The sequence below is a fragment of the Mesoplodon mirus genome (assembly GCF_964341445.2).
Source record: "Mesoplodon mirus genome assembly, chromosome: 8".
Lineage (NCBI taxonomy): Eukaryota > Metazoa > Chordata > Mammalia > Artiodactyla > Ziphiidae > Mesoplodon > Mesoplodon mirus.
Genome location: NC_138984.1, coordinates 108,630,656 through 108,649,408, shown reverse-complemented (window position 1 = coordinate 108,649,408; position 18,753 = coordinate 108,630,656). Strand labels below are relative to the sequence as shown.

General features: G+C 37.0%; 1 protein-coding gene across 5 annotated transcripts in view; it reads left to right on the top strand.

Moving 5' to 3' along the window:
- DPP10 (dipeptidyl peptidase like 10) overlaps positions 1 to 18,753 on the top strand; it is a gene marked incomplete at both ends in the record, with an annotated part of 1,314,496 nt that overhangs the window by 803,579 nt on the left and 492,164 nt on the right. For all 5 annotated transcript variants that reach the window (XM_082631553.1, XM_082631552.1, XM_082631551.1 and 2 more), the window contains one exon: positions 10,910 to 11,024. In XM_082631553.1, the coding sequence (XP_082487679.1) occupies positions 10,910 to 11,024 (115 nt within the window). The remainder of the gene's footprint in view (positions 1 to 10,909; positions 11,025 to 18,753) is intronic.

Sequence of the window (18,753 nt, the reverse complement as noted above, 5' to 3'; positions counted from 1 at the left end):
AGCGCTCTTAATCCCCTTTCCTCGCGCACCAGGAAACAAAGAGGGAAGAAAAAGCCTCTTGCCTTTTCGTCAGCTGCAGACTTTTTCCCGGACTCCCTCCTGGCCAGCCGTGGCGCACTAGCCCCTTCAGGCTGTGTTCACGCCGCCAACCCCAGTCCTCTCCCTGCGCTCCGACGCAAGCCCGAGCCTCAGCCCCCAGCCCCGCCCACCCCGGCGGGAGAGCGGACAAGCCTCTCGGGCTGGTGAGTGCAGGTCGGCACCGATCCTCTGTGCGGGAATCCCTCCGCTTTGCCCTCCGCTTTGCCCTCCGCACCCCTGTGGCTGTGCTCTCCTCCGCTACTCCAAAGCTTTCCCCCTCCGCCACCCACAGTCTCCGCCCACGAAGGGGCTTCTAGTGTGTGGAAACCTTTCCTCCTTCACGGCTCCCTCCCACTGGTGCAGGTCCTGTCCCTATTCTTTGTCTCTGTTTATTCTTTTTTCTTTTGCCCTACCCAGGTACGTGGGGGAGTTTCTTGCCTTTTGGGAGGTCTGAGGTCTTCTGCCAGCGTTCAGTAGGTGTTCTGTAGGAGTTGTTCCACGTGTAGATGAATTTCTGGTGTATCTGTGGGGAGGAAGGTGATCTCTGCGTCTTACTCTTCCGCCATCTTCCCGGCCCCTCCATTTTAAACATTTAACATATAAAACTGATTAAAATGTTTTGAGTGATATAAAATGAGATTAAATGTTATCCTTAGAAATAGTGTTTATGTAGAGAAAAGGGTGGGCCCGAGCCAAGCCTGGGGTAACTCCATAGTTTAGAGGTAAGCCTAAGAAGAAACCAGTAAAGAAAATGGAGAAGTGGCTAGCAATGCAGGATAAAAAACAGGAGAGTGTGGTGTCACAGGAAAGACTTTCCTGGGAGGCTGTATTGGTTAATGCATTAGAATGCTGCTGAGAATTCCTGTAAAATAATGGAAAAATTGGCTCTCTGATTTGGCACCATAAAGACCATGAAATCACCTCATTGGAGTGTTGTGTGAAACCCCAATTGGCTTTCTTACAGAAAGAAGGTATAATGAGAAATTGGGATCAAAATATAAACAATTTGCTGATATGTGTGTGCATGGAATTTTTTTGAAATATAGTTTTGTTTATTAATGTTTCCTTTCTTACTAATATTCCACAATTTTCATTAGCACAGATTTATATTAAATTTTAATATCTGGCATCCATCATTATTTTTTTTTTCAAAGTTATTCTATCTTCATATGATTATTTTTCCAGATGAATTGTGAGATAATTTTATCAGTTCAAGGAAAAAGAGTTCTGTTAGGATTTTTATTGCAATTACTTAAAATTTTTAGATTAATCTAGGAAATCACCATTTTTTTCCATATTGAATCATACTTAACAGGAATGCAGTGATTCCCTATTTCCTTCAAGTGGTCTTAGAAATCCTCTGGTAAAGTTTTGTGGTTTTCTTCCTTTGGACACTAAAACTTTCTAAAGTCACTTAATATATCTGTTCCTATGATGAATGTTGCTATTATTTACATTTTTAAAATTGTGACAAAATATGCATAAAATAAAACTTACCATTTTAATAATTTTAAGTGTACTCTCAGTGGTATTAAGTACAGTCATACTGCTGTGCAACTATCATCACCATCCATCTCCAGAACCTTTTTCATCTTCTCAAACTGAAACTCCATACTCATTAAACAGTAACTCCCCACAAAGAGATGGATACAAAAACTGGACTCTTTTTTCAGCTCCATCCTTCCTACTTTATGTAAATGATGTTATAAATTACATCTTTGTATTGTATACCCATTAACACAGACATAATTAATTTTTATGTTTTTGTTTCTTAAATTCTGTAGAAGAGTAAAATGTGGAGTTAGAAGCCAAAATTAAAGTAATGTTAATTTTTGTATTTGTCCTCATATTTATCCTTATGGAATACTTTGCATTTTCATATGACTTCAGTTTATGTCTAGCAATCTTTTCATTTCAACTTGAAGGACTCCCTTTAGCATTTCTTGTAGGGCAAGTCTAGGGGCAATGAGGTGTTTTATCTTTTATTTCTCTGGGGATGTCTTAATTTCTCCCTCGTTTTCAAAGAACATTTTTGCTGGACATGGATTTTTTTGGTTGACAGTTTTTTCTTTCAGTACCTTAAATATATTGTCCCACTGCTTCTGGCCTGCAAAGTTTCTGCTGAGAAATCCATTGCTAATCGTATTGCAGATACTTGTAGGTGATGAGTCACTTTTCTTTCAAGATTCTCTTTTTTGTCTTTGACTTTTAATATATTTATTAAAATATGTCTCAGTATGGATCTCTTTGGGTTTATCTTACTTGGAGTTCATCTTACTTGGAGTTCACTGAGCTTTTGGTGCTTTCACATAACCATATCTTTCTTCAGATTTGAAGTTTCCATCATTATTTCTTCAAATAAACTCTCGTACCCTTTCTCTCTCTTTTTCTTCTCCTTCTGAGATTCTCATGATATGTACATTGCTCTATTTGGTGCTACCCAATAAGTCCCATAGGTTCTGTTTACTTTTCTTCATTCTTTTTTTCCCTTTTGCTCCTCAAACTTGATAATTTCAAAGGACCTGTCTTCAAGTTCACTGATTCTCTTTTCTATCATTTGAGTCTGCTGTTAGGTTTTTAAATTCAGTTATTGTATTTTCCCACTCCAGAATTTCTGTGTTTGTTTTTTTTAAATAATTTCTGTATTTTGGTTGATCATCTTTTGTTCATATATCATTTTCCTGATTTTCTTTAGTTCTTTGTCCATGTTTTCCTTTTGCTCTTAGAGCATATTTCTGATAACTGTTTTAAAGTCTCTAGTAGTCCAGAACCTTTGTTACTTTACAGTCAGTTTCTAGAGGTATATTTTGTTCTCTGACTGGACCATGTTTCCCTCTTTCTTTGTAAACCTGTGATCTTTTGTTGAAAATAGGGCATTTGAAAAAATAGCCACTTCTTCCAGTTTTTGGAGACTGGCCCTGTTCACAGAAAGATGTTTTCTAATCAATCCAGCAGGAAGTCTCAAGATATTCTCAGGATTTTTGCATTTGTCTTCCCTTGGCCTACATGTTCCCCCCTCCCTTACTCCCAGTTCCCCTGTATACATGGCTGTTTTAAAATGTCTTGATTTCTTTAAGAGTATCACCCTGCTTTTTCTTAAGGTCTTAAGTGTTCCACTGTGTTTCTAAGCAGGTAATCTCTCTCCTCAAATTCTGCTTGTTTATAGTCCAGCAGTTTTCATGCGCCATGGAAGACTCCACTGCTTTCCATGCCTTCTAACCTGAGATCTAAACTATGCTGCTATTTCTGTCAGGCAAGACAGAAACCCGTCCCTCAGGTAGCCCACAGATAGGCCAGAACATGCCAACAAGTTCCACTTATTTTTTCCATCTGAAGGAAGGAACTTGGAATTGAGTCACTTCCTTCTGAGCATGCTAAACTGTGCCAGGGAGGGAATGAGGGTATTCAAACATGCCATGAAATCTCCTGCCTTTTTAAGTGTGACTTTTTCTTGATTGGGCATTTGCTTGGTTGCTGCATATCCTTCACTGGTTTTTGGAGCTCCCGTAATGCTATTTTAATTACTCTATAGTTGTTTACTTGATGTTTCCATGAGGGAATGAGGACCTGGAGCATCCTAGTCTGCCATCTTGCTGATATCAGATCTGTTTGTTTGCTTTTTTAAGTGTTTCTTTTACAGTTTTAGTTGTGGTTTTGAAGCCTAAACAGGTTCAGAATCATAGATGATCAGCCAAACCTCTAAATCATGATAATAGAAATGTGAAACTATTACTGAAAAATATATTGATGATAGCTGTCATCTTTGTTTTGTTTCTAATTTAATGGTGATCCATCTAGGAGTGTGTCACAAACAAATATAATTATCAGGGAATTATAAATGACAAATTACAACTGAGACAATTGCTAGTTCTTTTATAAATAAATTAATGTTGAACAGATAAAACCAAATCAGAATTTTTTTTAAAAAAAGAATAGAGGGCCTCCCTGGTGGCGCAGTGGTTGAGAGTCCGCCTGCCGATGCAGGGGATGCGGGTTCGTGCCCCGGTCTGGGAGGATCCCATATGCCGCGGAGCGGCTGGGCCCGTGGGCCGTGGCCGCTGGGCCTGCGCGTCCGGAGCCTGTGCTCCGCAGCGGGGGAGGCCGCAGCGGTGAGAGGCCCGCATACCGCAAAAAAAAAAAAAAATAAAAAAAAAAAATAAATAAAAAAAGAATAGAGCAAATCTCAATAAAAGACTCTTGTCTTGCATTTCTAATAAGCTCCCAGGTGATATTGATGCTGCTGTCCATAGTTCATACTATGAGTAGCATTTATTCAGCACTGCCTCATGTACACTGATAACACAAAACTATAATAGATGTAATTTTGAAAAAATGTATAACTTTCTGTATGAAATGTGATTATTTACCAAAACTATGCACTTTATTTAGCATAGAGTCTTCTAATTGGAGAAACATGATAAATGAGGAACTTGTGAATGTCCACAAGTATAATGGGCAATTTTAAGAAGCAGTAGGTATTACAAGTGTTAAACTGAAAATTAAATATGAAAAACAATCTTTATGATTATATTTTCTTTACTGATATCAGTAAATGTTGTAAGGAACTATGCCTATATCTCCTAGTGGTGGATATTATTATCAGTAAATGTTGTAGGGAACTATGACTATATCTCCTAGTGGTGGAAATATCTCGCAATGTTTAATTATTATTTATATTGAGCTCCTGCATTGAATTCATTAACATTTTATTTAGTACTTTTGCATTTATTTCTTTATTTAAATTGAGCTTAAATTTTTTTTTATGTGCTATTTCAGACAATCAAGACAAGGTAAACATTAAAAATTTGGAATTTTCCTTCTTTCAGTATACTCTGAAATGTTTCAAATGGCACAGGAATTATTTGTGTCTTAGAGGCAAAATCTGTGACCTTGTAATTTTGTGGAGCTATATAAAAAATTGTCTCAATTTCTTGTACGCTTACTGGTCTATTCCAGGTTGTAAATTTTGTCAATTATCATTTTTGCTAAAAAGAAAAAAATGCACACTTTGTTCCATTTTCCAATACCTGTGTATTTTTATACACACTTTCCACCTATTTAAAAAAGAAAAAAATCCTCTGATTCCTTTTGTCTTTCCAGATTTTGTATATGTAATTCTATAATCCCACCACATCTAGTACCTTATTTCTTAGGAAATGATGTATGAATGCTTAAAGAAAAAAAATTATATCAGTACAAGGAAGTTAATAACGTCTCCCCTCATTTCCCATAGAAAAATTCTGCGATTTGCTGGGTTACCTTTATTTATGTAACTTCGTACTATACTGGTGGTAAGCAAAATCTTCATTAGTGTTTATACTCACTGGGGACGGTTCTTATTTTAATTTGTATTCCCAGTTGCATGTAGTGTAATGTTCTATATTCTGAAAGACTGCAGTGCATTTTGTTAAACAGAATGATTTAAAGAGAATTGGCCAACTGCTGAATACCCATGTCACAAGGTCTTTCAAGCCAGAGCTGGCTAAACATTTCTAAGGATGATGTAAAAGGATTTTTTAAATCAGTTTTTTAATCATTATTTTACAGATGACTTTAAAAGTCTTAACTTAATGCTATGCTTTTCTAATATCATGAAACAATATACAACATTTAAAAGTACCTTAAGTTCCTTTAAGGTATTTTCCAATTATTAAGTGTAAATGCTTCGGACTATTTTCCTATTCACAGTTGAGACTATTCACAGTTGTGAATGTGAACACCATGTGATGGAAAAAAATCTTTTTTTTTTTTTCGGTACATGGGCCTCTCACTGTTGTGGCCTCTCCCGTTGTGGAGCACAGGCTCCAGACGCGCAGGCTCAGCGGCCATGGCTCACGGGCCCAGCCGCTCCGCAGCATGTGGGATCTTCCCATACCGGGGCACGAACCTGTGTCCCCTGCATTGGCAGGCAGACTCTCAACCACTGCACCACCAGGGAAGCCCTAAAAAATCTATTTTTATTAAAACACACCCTCATCCAATCTGCAGACATAATTTCAATATCTTGATGATATTTCCTCCTTGCATCTTCCTGTAAATGTTATTACTTTTTGATACAATTTTAATATGGAGGGATCATATTTCTTTTCATGACGCATATGGCAGTTGAACATGGAGTTTTTTAAGGGGAACTACAAGTGGAATATATATTTATATTTATTATATACATTTATATTCTTTTTCTTATTTTTAAGAAAATTGAATTTGTTGGTTCGGCTTTTTTCCTTATTTTGCCCAAGGAAATGATATATAAATCTTGGATGTTTTCTGCTTATGATTTCTAGCATTTTTTTCCTTTGTATTTGAACACATTAAAAATTCATTTGGATTTAGGTAAACTATGTGTGTCGAGAACATCCGTCTTAGAAACTAAACTGTTCTCTAAAGGGTGATGAGTAATTTGATTGGCAGTAAACACAACATAAATAACTAGGTTACCGAATGAGTTTAGTGTGGCCTGCAGCACCAAAACATCTCTAGACAATCACAACACTGAACATCAGCTGCAGTTGGATGCAAGTGTTTTAACCTATGCATCTATCCACTGGAGGACTGACTTTAAAAACAACTGTATATATGGATTCTTAAACATTTGTTCTTATACCTTCAAACCTCTCCAGGGAATTTAATATCCCAACATTGACTCTGTGCTTCCTCCAAAGCACTCAGATGATGACATTGCAAGGTCAGGCTGCTGCCCAGCACAAACCTGTCCTGTGGGCCTGGCGTGTATGTTTTCAGGTGTTGGCTAGGAGGAAGTCATTGAAAAGCAGAGCCAATTAGAACCACTTCCAGCAACAATAGAAATTATTGAGGTTGTCCAAGAAGAAGATAAACTGAAGAATGGCAACTGTATTTTGGGATCCAAGCATCAGATAAATGAAGCTAAAAATAATTGCAATCAAATTTATCTATAGCAAGTAGTTCCTTTTTTAAAAATTACTATTGATGTGTATTTAACTAATGACACTGTAGCTCTATACCATTTCAGGTACCATTTATACCACTTAATTAACTGGGCAACCATTTTCTAAGCACCTATTAAAAGGGCTAGAATTTGTTCAGTGGTCTAAGGAATATAAAGTTATCTAAGATGTGCTCCTTACCTTAAGGAGATAACTTTGACAGGGATATGATGGCTGTTTATACATGGCTTTAAGCATTAACATCACCATTATCAGAACTGCTATCATTCATTCATTCACTCATTCATTTGTTTATTATCTATAGCATACCTAGTATGTGCCAAACACTGTTCAAAATGCTAGGGATATAGCAGAGAACAAGATGATCTAGGTTACTGACATCACAAAGCTTCTATTCTGGAGAGCTGAGACTGATAAAATGAACATTTAAACAACTTAATTTATATTATTATAGATGTATGATTTACTATGACATAATATACTCAAAAATGATAACGATATGAAGAAAAATAAAGCTAATTGAAGAAATAGAAGTGGATATATAATGTTATTTTGTAGAGGGTGGCCAGGCAAGGCTTCTCAAAGGAAGGAACATTTGAGATTGAGACCTGAAATGATGAGAGAGAGAGAAAGAGTGACGTGCAAGTGTACTGAGGAAGAACATTCCAAGCAGTTCACTTAATGTGAACTGTCTTGTACATTTAAGTGAGAGCTTTGTTTGAATAATTTGTTTTAATCCTTGTTACATCTAAAAATAATTATTGTTATTATTCCAGTTGTTCAGCTAAAAAAGAAGCCTGAGGCTTAGGAAATTGTAGAGGCATGTTGTTTGCAATCTCATAGCTATTAAGTAGCGGAGTTGGTCTCAAACCTATTGGTACAATGCATTTTAGGCTTTTTTTTCAGAAGGAAAATTATATCTGGCTCGCATAATTGGGGGAAATTTTCAAGAGAAGAGACATTTGAGCAGGATGTTGAATGATTGACAATGTCTGTAATTGGATGCGTATGAAAGGAATTGGAGAAAAAAACTGGGAGTGGAATGGTTAGGTGAAGTTTGAAGCATCTGAGGCATATGTTGGAAATGGTAATCAGAGCAGTATAGGGTAGTGTTCTTTCTCAAAAAAAAAAAAAATCAAGTTGGATGAAAAGACTGGAGCTTGGATATAGACCATTGTTATTCTAGACTCACACATTTGCACTTAATTCTTTAGATAACGTAGAGACATTAAAGGACTTTGTGAATAAAGTGATGTAAGTAAAACCGTGCTTTAGAAATATAATGGTAACGGAATTTAAGATGGATGGAAAGGTGGGAATTATAGTAAGAGTTCATTAAGTCTGCAGTTCCTAAAACGGACTTTGTAGATGCTTTTGGTATTGATGGGTCATTTTTAGAGGAGCCAGACATTCTTATGTGCATCACTTTATGAACAGAAAAGTATTTTGTACTCAAACATGTTTTACCATTTTTTTAAATGGTATATTTTTTCCTAGTCTGCCATTCCTGGGAAAATATGAGTTTATTTGAAAGCATTACAGACTTCAGAAGAGCTTTTATAAAATTGTGAATTTTCTCAGATAAAAGGTATTAAAGTACAACTATTATTATGTAGGGGTTCAAATCATTCCTTGCTTCATTGGCTTATTGATTGATTCAAGAAATATCTCCTTTTAGAATAGCATATTATAGTGTGTGAGTGTGGTTTCTGAAGCTAGACTTTCATGGATTGGACCTTGAGATATCCCGCTGATTAGCAGTAAGTGGTTTGTTATTTATGTCTCTAAATCCTATGTTTCTCATCTGCAGATTTGTCAAAATAATTGTAATCTCACCTAATTCTCATGAGGATTTTGTGAGATTGTGAATATAAAGTACTCAGTACAATACGAGACACATAATAAGATATCTGTTATTGCTGTTAGACAATGCTTGGTAGGCATTGCATAGTTACATCATATTGAAAAACTGAAAAACACACTCTGAACACATTTGTCTAATAATTTGCCTTGTGTTCCAGTGACAGTGAATCAAGATCAGAGTCAGTAGGTTTAAAATTATCATTTCCCCTTGATTCCTTTACTGGACTGAGAAGACAGTTATAATTGCTTAAATTATTCTTTTTTCCTTTTTCTTACCTCCCTTTGAGTTAATAAATATGAAAGTGTTTATGATTTTTCATCCAGATACTCACTTCCTATTGTTTGTTGCCCTTCTTTCATTATCTCTTAGTTCTTGAGATGAGTGTTTCACAACTTTTTGCCCAGCATAGGCATCTACGTATAGCATTGCCTCTCTAATCTATCATTCTGGCTTCTGAGTAGTCTTAAATAGAGCCTTACTATGGAGAATAACTGGTCACCACACCACACAGATTCTGACAAAGAAATTGCCCAGGAAACCTGCAGTCACGTCGCATTCCAGAAAAGGGTTTATGGTCTTAAGAAAACTATTGCTTTTCTTGATGTTGTTACTTAAGCGCTGATGATTTGCTAATCTACTGTTTCGATTTATGTGGAATAAGTTTATGAATGGAAATGCTAACCAAAATTCAGAAGGGAGAGAGGTATTGGACAATAAGCATTAATAAGCAAGAAAATGAGGTATGGAGTGAGCCATTTTAGAAAAAAGATTGGAATTGAGTTCTGCTGGATTTGGTTCATCAGAGTGAAAAACCTAAAGCTACTGATCTGAGAAGGGGAAAAACAAACAATAACAAAATACCTCCTATGCATGGTTTCTTCTTGCATTTAGTTAGGACCTAGTTCTTTAAGTCCAAAGAGTTTATTGCAGAACTGAATGCCACTATCCCTATATGAAAATTGGCTTCAGTGCTTTAAACTGTGAGTCACAATAAGCCATTTATAGCTTATCAAATGTTTGCTATTTTACTTATCTTTGTTTAAAGGAAGACTGTGGCTTCTTGGGTGATTTGTGCAAATACGGTGAACTGGAAACCTTTACGTTTTGTTTGATTTGTCCCCAAATCATTTGACTATTTCTGAATAAAGAAGGCTCTATTAGGACTGGAGGAAAAGAGGCTGGGGATTGGGATAGGAAGAAAGAAACAAGAAGCTTAGTGTTTTATAAACTTTATTACAAAGAAAATCTGGCATTTATTTCAAACTAGTGTGGTCTGTGCTTTACTTTGGTGAATGATGCTCATATATTTCTAGTCAGTAGAATAGAACACAGATCATCTGAAAAATGAAAAGCTTTACTATATGTATTGTAAGAGATGCTCAAGTTTATCCTACCCCATCAATCATACCTCCTTGCCAATATCATGCATGCTGCCCAGGGAGAGGATGTCATAAACCATTGGTATAGAAGCACTCATTTAATTTAGTTACTACATCCTGTTGATATTTATGAGTGGTAGGGGAACTGTTTAAAAAAAGGACCTTTTGAGTTGACAAATGTGCACTGCTCTGCAGTGAGGGGGCATTTTGAATGATTTTCCCATCACTAATCTTTTTTTCCCCTTACCAGTTTGAAAAGTGGTCTATAGTGCTTCAGGAATATTAATATTTAAATCTTTATTGTAAGTTCCATTGTAGCAAGAAAAAATGTAAATAGGCATACTTTATTTACATAATTATTTTGCAGAGTATCTTGGCTATCATCCTAGGGTTTATATTCCATGTATTTTAATGCCATCCACATTTTAGACAGCAGGCATAAACCTTTGCTGCTTTATCTCTTGGAGAAATAAGATTGCCCCCCAAAAGGTAGCCATTTATAATATATACACCTTTGAATAATTAAATGGGCTACCAAAGAGGAAGAGGATTCTAATCAGCTTTCAATGTGATTCTTCCATGTACTGAATCATTCCTTTATGAGTACATTTCTCTTGGAGCATGTATAATTATGAAACTTCTTTTTTTTTCTATCTCGGTAGGAACTGGGAAGTAACAGCCCTCCACAGAGAAACTGGAAGGGAATTGCTATTGCCCTGCTGGTGATTTTAGTTGTATGCTCACTCATCACCATGTCAGTCATCCTCTTAACCCCAGGTAATCTGTCTTTATTACTCTCTTATGATGGTATTGTGGATGATAATTTCACATTCAAATGCCTTAAGAGGGTAGTCACATGTGGTATCTTAGGACACATTAGCATTGGTTGGAATAAAAAAATGAATAACCAGACATTTCGCACATGGCACAGTCATTCTGTGGTTTAAATACCATGCAAGATATTTGGGGGAAGCTGAAATGTAAAATATATATATTGAGAATGCCAAGGAAACCTTTGGTCTCCAATGCTGTTTAGAGACTTGTTATGTTTGTCAATTTAATAAATGCGGGACACGTTTGACTTTTCTTGTGGGTGGAGTTGAGGGAGTGGAGTCTGGAAGTTTCCATATATAGGAGACAGCCCAACTATAATGACAGTGGTAAGGGAGGATTTGACAGACAAAGAGGATTAGATCAAAAGAAAATGAGCTAAGCCTCTAAATAAGACACTTCCACTTTCTCTCATCTTTCTCTGTAGTTTATACATTCCCAGTTTCTCTCTGTCTAAAGACCCTCTCCAGTTTGCTCTTGCATTACTCTTTAAATTGTGTTCTTTATGTTAAATAGTTGAAAACTGCTATATAAATTATCAGTAGGTTTAATTGTTCTCTGGGGTTTATTTCAGTACTCAGAAGTTTTACTACTCTTTGGTAGGTGATAACACAGAAGGCAGAGAGAGGCTGCTCACATTTGAAACTCCCAAACTGCCTTCCAGGAACAAAAAAGTTTGTCATGCTACTACAACCCATCCAACTCTAGCTTGCTCAAAAACTGATCACCATATATGGCGGTGAAAAAAATGGTCATTTCTATGATAGGATTGAGCTAGTCCCCATATCAACTCATATGCCTGTTGTTAAAGGCTATACATTTATAACTTCAGTTCCTGCCCCAGTTTTGTTATTTACAAGCCCCTTAAACATGTTGAATTTATTTCCTCATGTCCAACATTTGATTAACAAAAGCTCTCTTTCACAGAGTCATTTAGTCAACTCATTATTGTGGCTAATTATACAAATTGCAATATCAGGTGTTCCAATATGGTACTTTGTGACATATACCATCTTGGTAAAAAACATTGGCTTTGAAATGTATAGATTCCAAAAAATATAGTTTGTGGTTGTTATTTAACATATGAAGAGATTGAGAAAGAAATTAAGGGAGTCAGGAGAGAGGAAACCGAAGAGAAGGAGACTTTAAAAAAAAAAGAAAGAAAGAAATTTCTCTTATAAGAGGTGGCTTATCCATCATTCTCTCAGGAGCTGTCTCTTAACAGCCTCATTTGTACATCTGCAGTACAGTGTAGTTGAGCAATGTGATGGCTGTGAGTTGCTGCCGATTGCCAAGAATCTTTGTTAAAGGAAGATGAGCTAATGTTCAACATAGTGTTTCACTTAACCGTAGGAATTTTGACATAATTCTTAAAAACATGAATGACATGGCTTCACTGCTTCTATTGATGACTATCAGCCAGATGGAAGAAATTAGTATCATAGAATACCTATATGTTTCTCTTGAACTTTCTTCCATCTGATTCTAGTATCCTTTTCCCAGTGATTCAGTTTCTCAGATTTTCTTGTTAACTCTCTGAGGCCATAGTGATACCTTGGTGTCTTTGGGAGTTTGGTATAACAAAGATCTTGGTCACTCAGTAAGTTAAATCACCTCTACCCAACCCTTACCAAGTTGCCCCAGTAATAAAAACACAGGATAGTTGCATTCATTTTGTCATGCACTTATTCATTTATTAAAACAAGGGTTTAAGCAAGATACACCTTGGTTTGAGTTATGGCTCTCGCAGAACTAGTTTTGTGAAGCTGGCTAATAATTTAACCTGGTCTTCACCCATCTGTATTATGGATGCAACTCATAATGCCAACTTTACAGTGTTGTTACCGACCCGGGTTCTTGGCCCCTTTAATCAATAGAAATTGATAAGAGGCCAGACAAGAAATTCAGGCAAGGCTTTATTGGGGCCCCTGCTGCAGCAGGGGGGAGCAAGAACAAACAACAGGTTTCCTTGCTTGCTCCCTGAGGGGGGGCAAGCTGGATCCTTATGTGGGGTGAGGGTAGGGGTGTGTCCAGGGGTCAGGCTGGGGTGGGGGGGGCTTAGGTGGTTTGCCCACCCCTTTGGTGGTGTTGTGTGCAGGAGGCATGCGCAGTGCCCTCCTTTTGCTCCTGACTCTTCAGAAGTGGCAGTTGGGAGTTTTTTGGTCTTTTTGTATCTTGTTGTCCATAATTTGCCCCAACTGGGAATGCATGCAGTTATTTTTAGTCCTTTATAGTTTCTTTGTATTTTGTTGCTCAAGAAGACGTTTGTCCAGGTGCAAGCACTGCAGCAAAGTGTCCCAGGTCCCAGCCTGTCTCAGTGTTACTGTGAGGGATAAATGAGATAATAAAATTGAGGTGTTTAGTACAGTCTGTAGAACTGCTGCTGGCATTCCTCTTATTATTTTATTATTAAGTACTTATTGACCACCAGACACAATGCCAAACACTGTGTTGCATGAGGGAGATTTCTAAGAAAAAGTATAAAGTCTTTCAGGAATATAGATCTTCTGTGATTTCAATTTTAAATTATGACAGGTGGAAAAATACTAAATATTTAATCTGGCGTCAGTCTTTCAGTGGTCTGTTCATTCATTTCTTCATACATCAATAGATAATTATGGAGTACAGCTTTCTAGGTACTATCATAGTTGGCCTCACTATCTCCTGCTTTATATCTGTCACTTCCAATCTCCTTCTTCCCCAGCTACACAAGCACACAACAACCACATATCCCAACCCAAAGAGTTAATTTCATATGAAAGTAATCACACACAAATGGAAGTGCAATTATTATTTAGATTTATAATTTAGTGTTTCTTTTACATACCACATGTTCAGATGTCTAGATTTCACTGTTATTTTTGGCAGGGATGTTATGAAATGAAAAATAAAAGTCAGTATGCTGGAGTGGAAAAAGTATTGTTACAGAAAACAAACAACTTGTGTTCTACACTCTCTGTTTGTAAACTCAATGTCACCAGGGGTTGGAAGATGATATAAATTGATGAAGTGGACATAGGTAATGATGGTGGTTTAGGAATTTGCTTGAGTTATGAACGAGCAAATACCAGCCTGGCTACATGGCCTCCATGGTGGGCTCAAACCAAACAGCAGAGTAAAATATAAGCTCAGAAGACTTAGAGTTTGTGGCCTGAGTCCTAAGCCTAGAAGTACTCTTAGAAGTTATCTAGTCTTGCCTCCCTCGTTAGACAGGAAAAAAAAAAAAAACAGAACTGAGTTTGTTTAACCTCTGGTTCTGAGGGCTAGAATGTGCATCGAGACCATGAGTGTGGCCTTTTGATTTAGCACATATGTGCCTGTCTGTGGTCAGACTCTAGTGCTCTGATTACACGGAGCCTCCCTCTTCTCACCCTCAGCAGTGCTAGAATAGACCCGCAAGGGAAAACCTCCAACTGAGGGAATAACATGCAACAACCCCCTCTAATCTTTCCTTTGTTCACAAGTATGTCCCCAAGGCCCAGCTTTCTAGGTAAAGCCAGTCAGACAGATGGAAACTTTCAACCAGGAAGGGGAATCCATGACAGGAAGGGAAACTTCTGATTCTGAAATTACTCAGCCAGATACTTGACCTTTTAGGATAAAGAGCTGACTCTAGAACAATCCTTCCAAGTAAGTGTTGGGGTCAGAAATTCAACACCTTTATAGCTACAGTAAGTCCCCTACATACGGACCTTCAGGTTGCAAACTTTCAAAGATTCGAATATGCATGCATTCACATGTCTAATCATGTATGTTAGTTCACGTGTCCGGCGTACATTGCCACGTGCAGCTTGCCCTCCGTCTCCTACTGCTGACAACCCTTCAGCTCTACCATCTCCCACCTCCTCTCCCTCCTCCAGTCAGTAACTCTTCTGGCCTGTTCACTCGATGCCAGCCCCTGGATGCCAGCTGTTGTACTGTACTACTGTACTTTTCAAGGTACTGTACTGTAAGATTTAAAATGTTTGCTTATTTATTTTTTCTTTTTTATGTATTATTTGTGTGAAAAGTATTATAAACCTATTACAGTACAGTACTATATAGCTGATTGTGCTAGTTGGGTACCTAGGCTAACTTTGTTGGACTTAACGAACAAATTGGACTTATGAATGTGCTCTTGGAACGAAACTCGTTTGTATGTAGGGGATTTACAGTATACGACCTTGGACAAATCACTTACCTCCTTTGACCCCAAGTGTTTTGTTGAAGAAAAGGGCATCTTTGGTTTGCCAGAAACTGAAATGATTTCTTGAAGTTCATTACAGCTCTAATATCTGTGACCTAATAAAATAACAAAAGCAATAATGGTGGCTTGCTTAGTAACAAATATAGCAACAGACTAAATCTGGTGAGCTCTCTCACTAAACCCCTTCTACCTTGAAAATATATTTAATTTTTTGGAGGAGGGTGGGTGAGGGAGAAAGCATACAAGGAGTTATCTAGTCTAAGAAATGATTTAGAAACTGTTTTGCTCAAAATAGCATCACATTTTGCAGGTAAGTGCTAAGGAATGCAAGCCTATAACCAGAGAAACACATGTCCATTGTAATTTTGGTTTGATTGCAAATTTTATTACAGAAGTAATTTGACACAAGTGTCTTAATTTCCAAGGTTGTCAGCAACTTCCGTGCCTTGTGAAAAGAAGTCCTAATTATTTTTGAAGAGTAGATTAACAATTCAAGTATTTCTTTAATAAGTGACTATTTCTGAAAGAAAATTTTTTTTCAGATTAAAGGGCACTTATTCGGATGTATTGATCCAGCCCACGTATTTGTTGTTGTTGTTGTTTGTATTTAAAGAAAAAAGAGTATCCACATTTATTTTCAGAATAGGTAACAATAAGATCAATAATTATACTCTACAAATATATGGGTGTATATTTATGCTTAAAGTTCTGGAAACGAGTTTTAGGTAGCTATGCATTTACTCCGCAGGCTCATATTTTTATTTAATATGCAGAATGACAGTGAACATGGTTAGGAAACATTTCACACAGAATACAGTTACCCATTTTGACCTGTTTGAAAAATAGAGAAGCGTATTTTATGAGTTAGAATGCATTTGGTAGAGGATATTCATCAAGCTCTTAAGTTTGATTGCCATGTTGAAATAACCACCTATGGACTACCTATATTCCACCAGTTCTTCAGCAGCAGTGGCCTGTTGCCCTTTGATTAATGTCTGTAATCAGTCAGTGTCAAAACAAAGTCATCAGGTTAATTTACTCTCATGGTTGACTAAAGACAACATTGTAAGGCACTGAAATTGTGTCTTCATCGTTAGCTCTAGCTCTTGCTTTTAGGCAATTTTTTATTCCTTTAGTGCCTTCTCTAGGTGAGCATTTGGGTTGATCGTCACAGTTCTAGCAGAGTATAAAAGAAGTCAAGCACTCAGGTATAAGATACCAGAACTCTGCTTGATCTCAGTTAAACTATAATTTAATAAGGATGGTCCACTTCCACTATATAAATGTCTGTATTTTCCCTTAGAGATGTATCTCTAATAGTAAGATGTTTACAGTAGATTCAGATTCCATTTTGGAAATTAATTTACAGAGTTTGAGATTTCCACTGTGATGTTGATGATTAGTTAAATCTTTAATGTCAGGTGAGGATTTGATCCATGAAGTTAGGCTCACATAGTTCATTTGAGCCAAAATTTAGAACCAAGGAAGTAGAGAGAACCTGAGAAATTTGTGCAATCCTATCCTGAAAAATAAACAAAACAAAAACTGGAAGTTAACATTTGAGGATGTGTGCTTTTCTTTGAAGAAATACCAATTTACAGATATTTTCCAAAGGAAGTGAACAATCATCTTTTTTATTTCTCATAACACACCAATTTAAAGAAAGTAGAGTAGTTTTCTAGATAATACGTCTAAGGCCAACAGAATTGGGATGAATTTAGGTACCTAGTTTGTGGACAGTGTACAGCAGATAGAGTGATTAAATTGACCTTTGTATCAGACTGACTTGAATTCATCACTTTGCCTTGATATGTGCCTGCAAATATGACTTTGAGGCAAAGAATTCTCTGTTACTATTGTCTTAGACACCAGATTTATTATTTATGGAACATCTTTATTGGAGTATAATTGCTTTACAATGTTGTGTTAGTTTCTGCTGTATAACAAAGTGAATCAGCTATACATATACATATATCCCCATATCTCCTCCCTCTTGTGTCTCCCTCCCAGCCTCTTTATCCCATCCATCTAGGTGGTAGCAAAGCACCAAGCTGATCTTCCTGTGCTATGCAGCTGCTTCCCACTAGCTATCTAGTTTACATTTGGTAGTGTATATATGTCAGTGTTACTCTCTCACTTCATCCCAGCTTACCCTTCCCCCCTCCGTGTCCTCAAGTCCATTCTCTACGTCTGTGTCTTTATTCCTGTCCTGCCCCTAGGTTCATCAGAACCTTTTTTTTTTTTTTTAGATTCCATATATCTGTGTTAGCATACAGTATTTGTTTTTCTCTTTCAGACTTACTTCACTCTATATGACAGACTCTAGGTCAATCCACTTCACAACAAATAACTCAATTTCATTTCTTTTTATGGCTGAGTAATATTCCACTGTATACATGTGCCACATCTTCTTTATCCATCCATCTGTCGATGAATACTTAGGTTGCTTCCATGTCCTGGCTATTGTAAATAGAGCTGCAATGAACATTGTGGTACATGACACTTTTTGAATTTTGGTTTTCTCAGGGGATATGCCCAGTAGTGGGATTGCTGGGTCGTATGGTAGTTCTATTTGTAGTTTTTTAAGGAACCTCCATACTGTTCTCCATAGTGGCTGTATCAATTTACATTCCCACCAACAGTGCAAGAGGGTTCCCCTTTCTCCACACCCTCTCCAGCATTTATTGTTTGTAGATTTTTTCATGGTGGTCATTCTGACTGGTGTGAGGTGATAACTCATTATAGTTTTGGTTTGCATTTCTCTGACGATTAGTGATGTTGAGCAACCTTTCATGTGCTTCTTGGCCATCTGTATATCTTCTTTGGAGAAATGTCCATTTAGGTCTTCTGCCCAGTTTTGGATTGGGTTGTTTGTTTTTTTGATATTGAGCTGCTTGTGTTGCTTGTATATTTTGGAGATTAATCCTTTGTCAGTTGTTTCGTTTGCAAATATTTTCTCCCATTCTGAGGGTTGTCTTTTCGTATTATGTATGGTTTCCTTTGCTTTGCAAAAGCTTTTAAGTTTCATTAGGTCCCATTAGTTTATTTTTGATTTTATTTTCATTTCTCTAGGAGGTGGGTCCAAAAGGATCTTGCTGTGATTTATGTCATAGAGGGTTCTGTATATGTTTTCCTCTAAGAGTTTTATAGTGTTTGGCCTTACATTTAGGTCTTTAATCCCTTTTGAGTTTATTTTTGTGTATGGTGTTAGGAAGTGTCCTAAATTCATTCTTATTTTTTTTTTCTAATTTCATTCTTTTACATGTAGCTGTCCAGTTTTCCCAGCACCACTTATTGAAGAGGCTGTCTTTCCTCCATTGTATACTCTTGCCTCCTATATCAAGGATAAGGTGACCATATGTGCATGGGTTTATCTCTGGGCTTTCTATCCTGCTCCATTGATCTGTTTTTGTGCCAGTACCATACTGTCTTGTTTACTGTAGATTTGTAGTATAGTCTGAAGTCCAGGAGCCTGATTACTACAGGTCC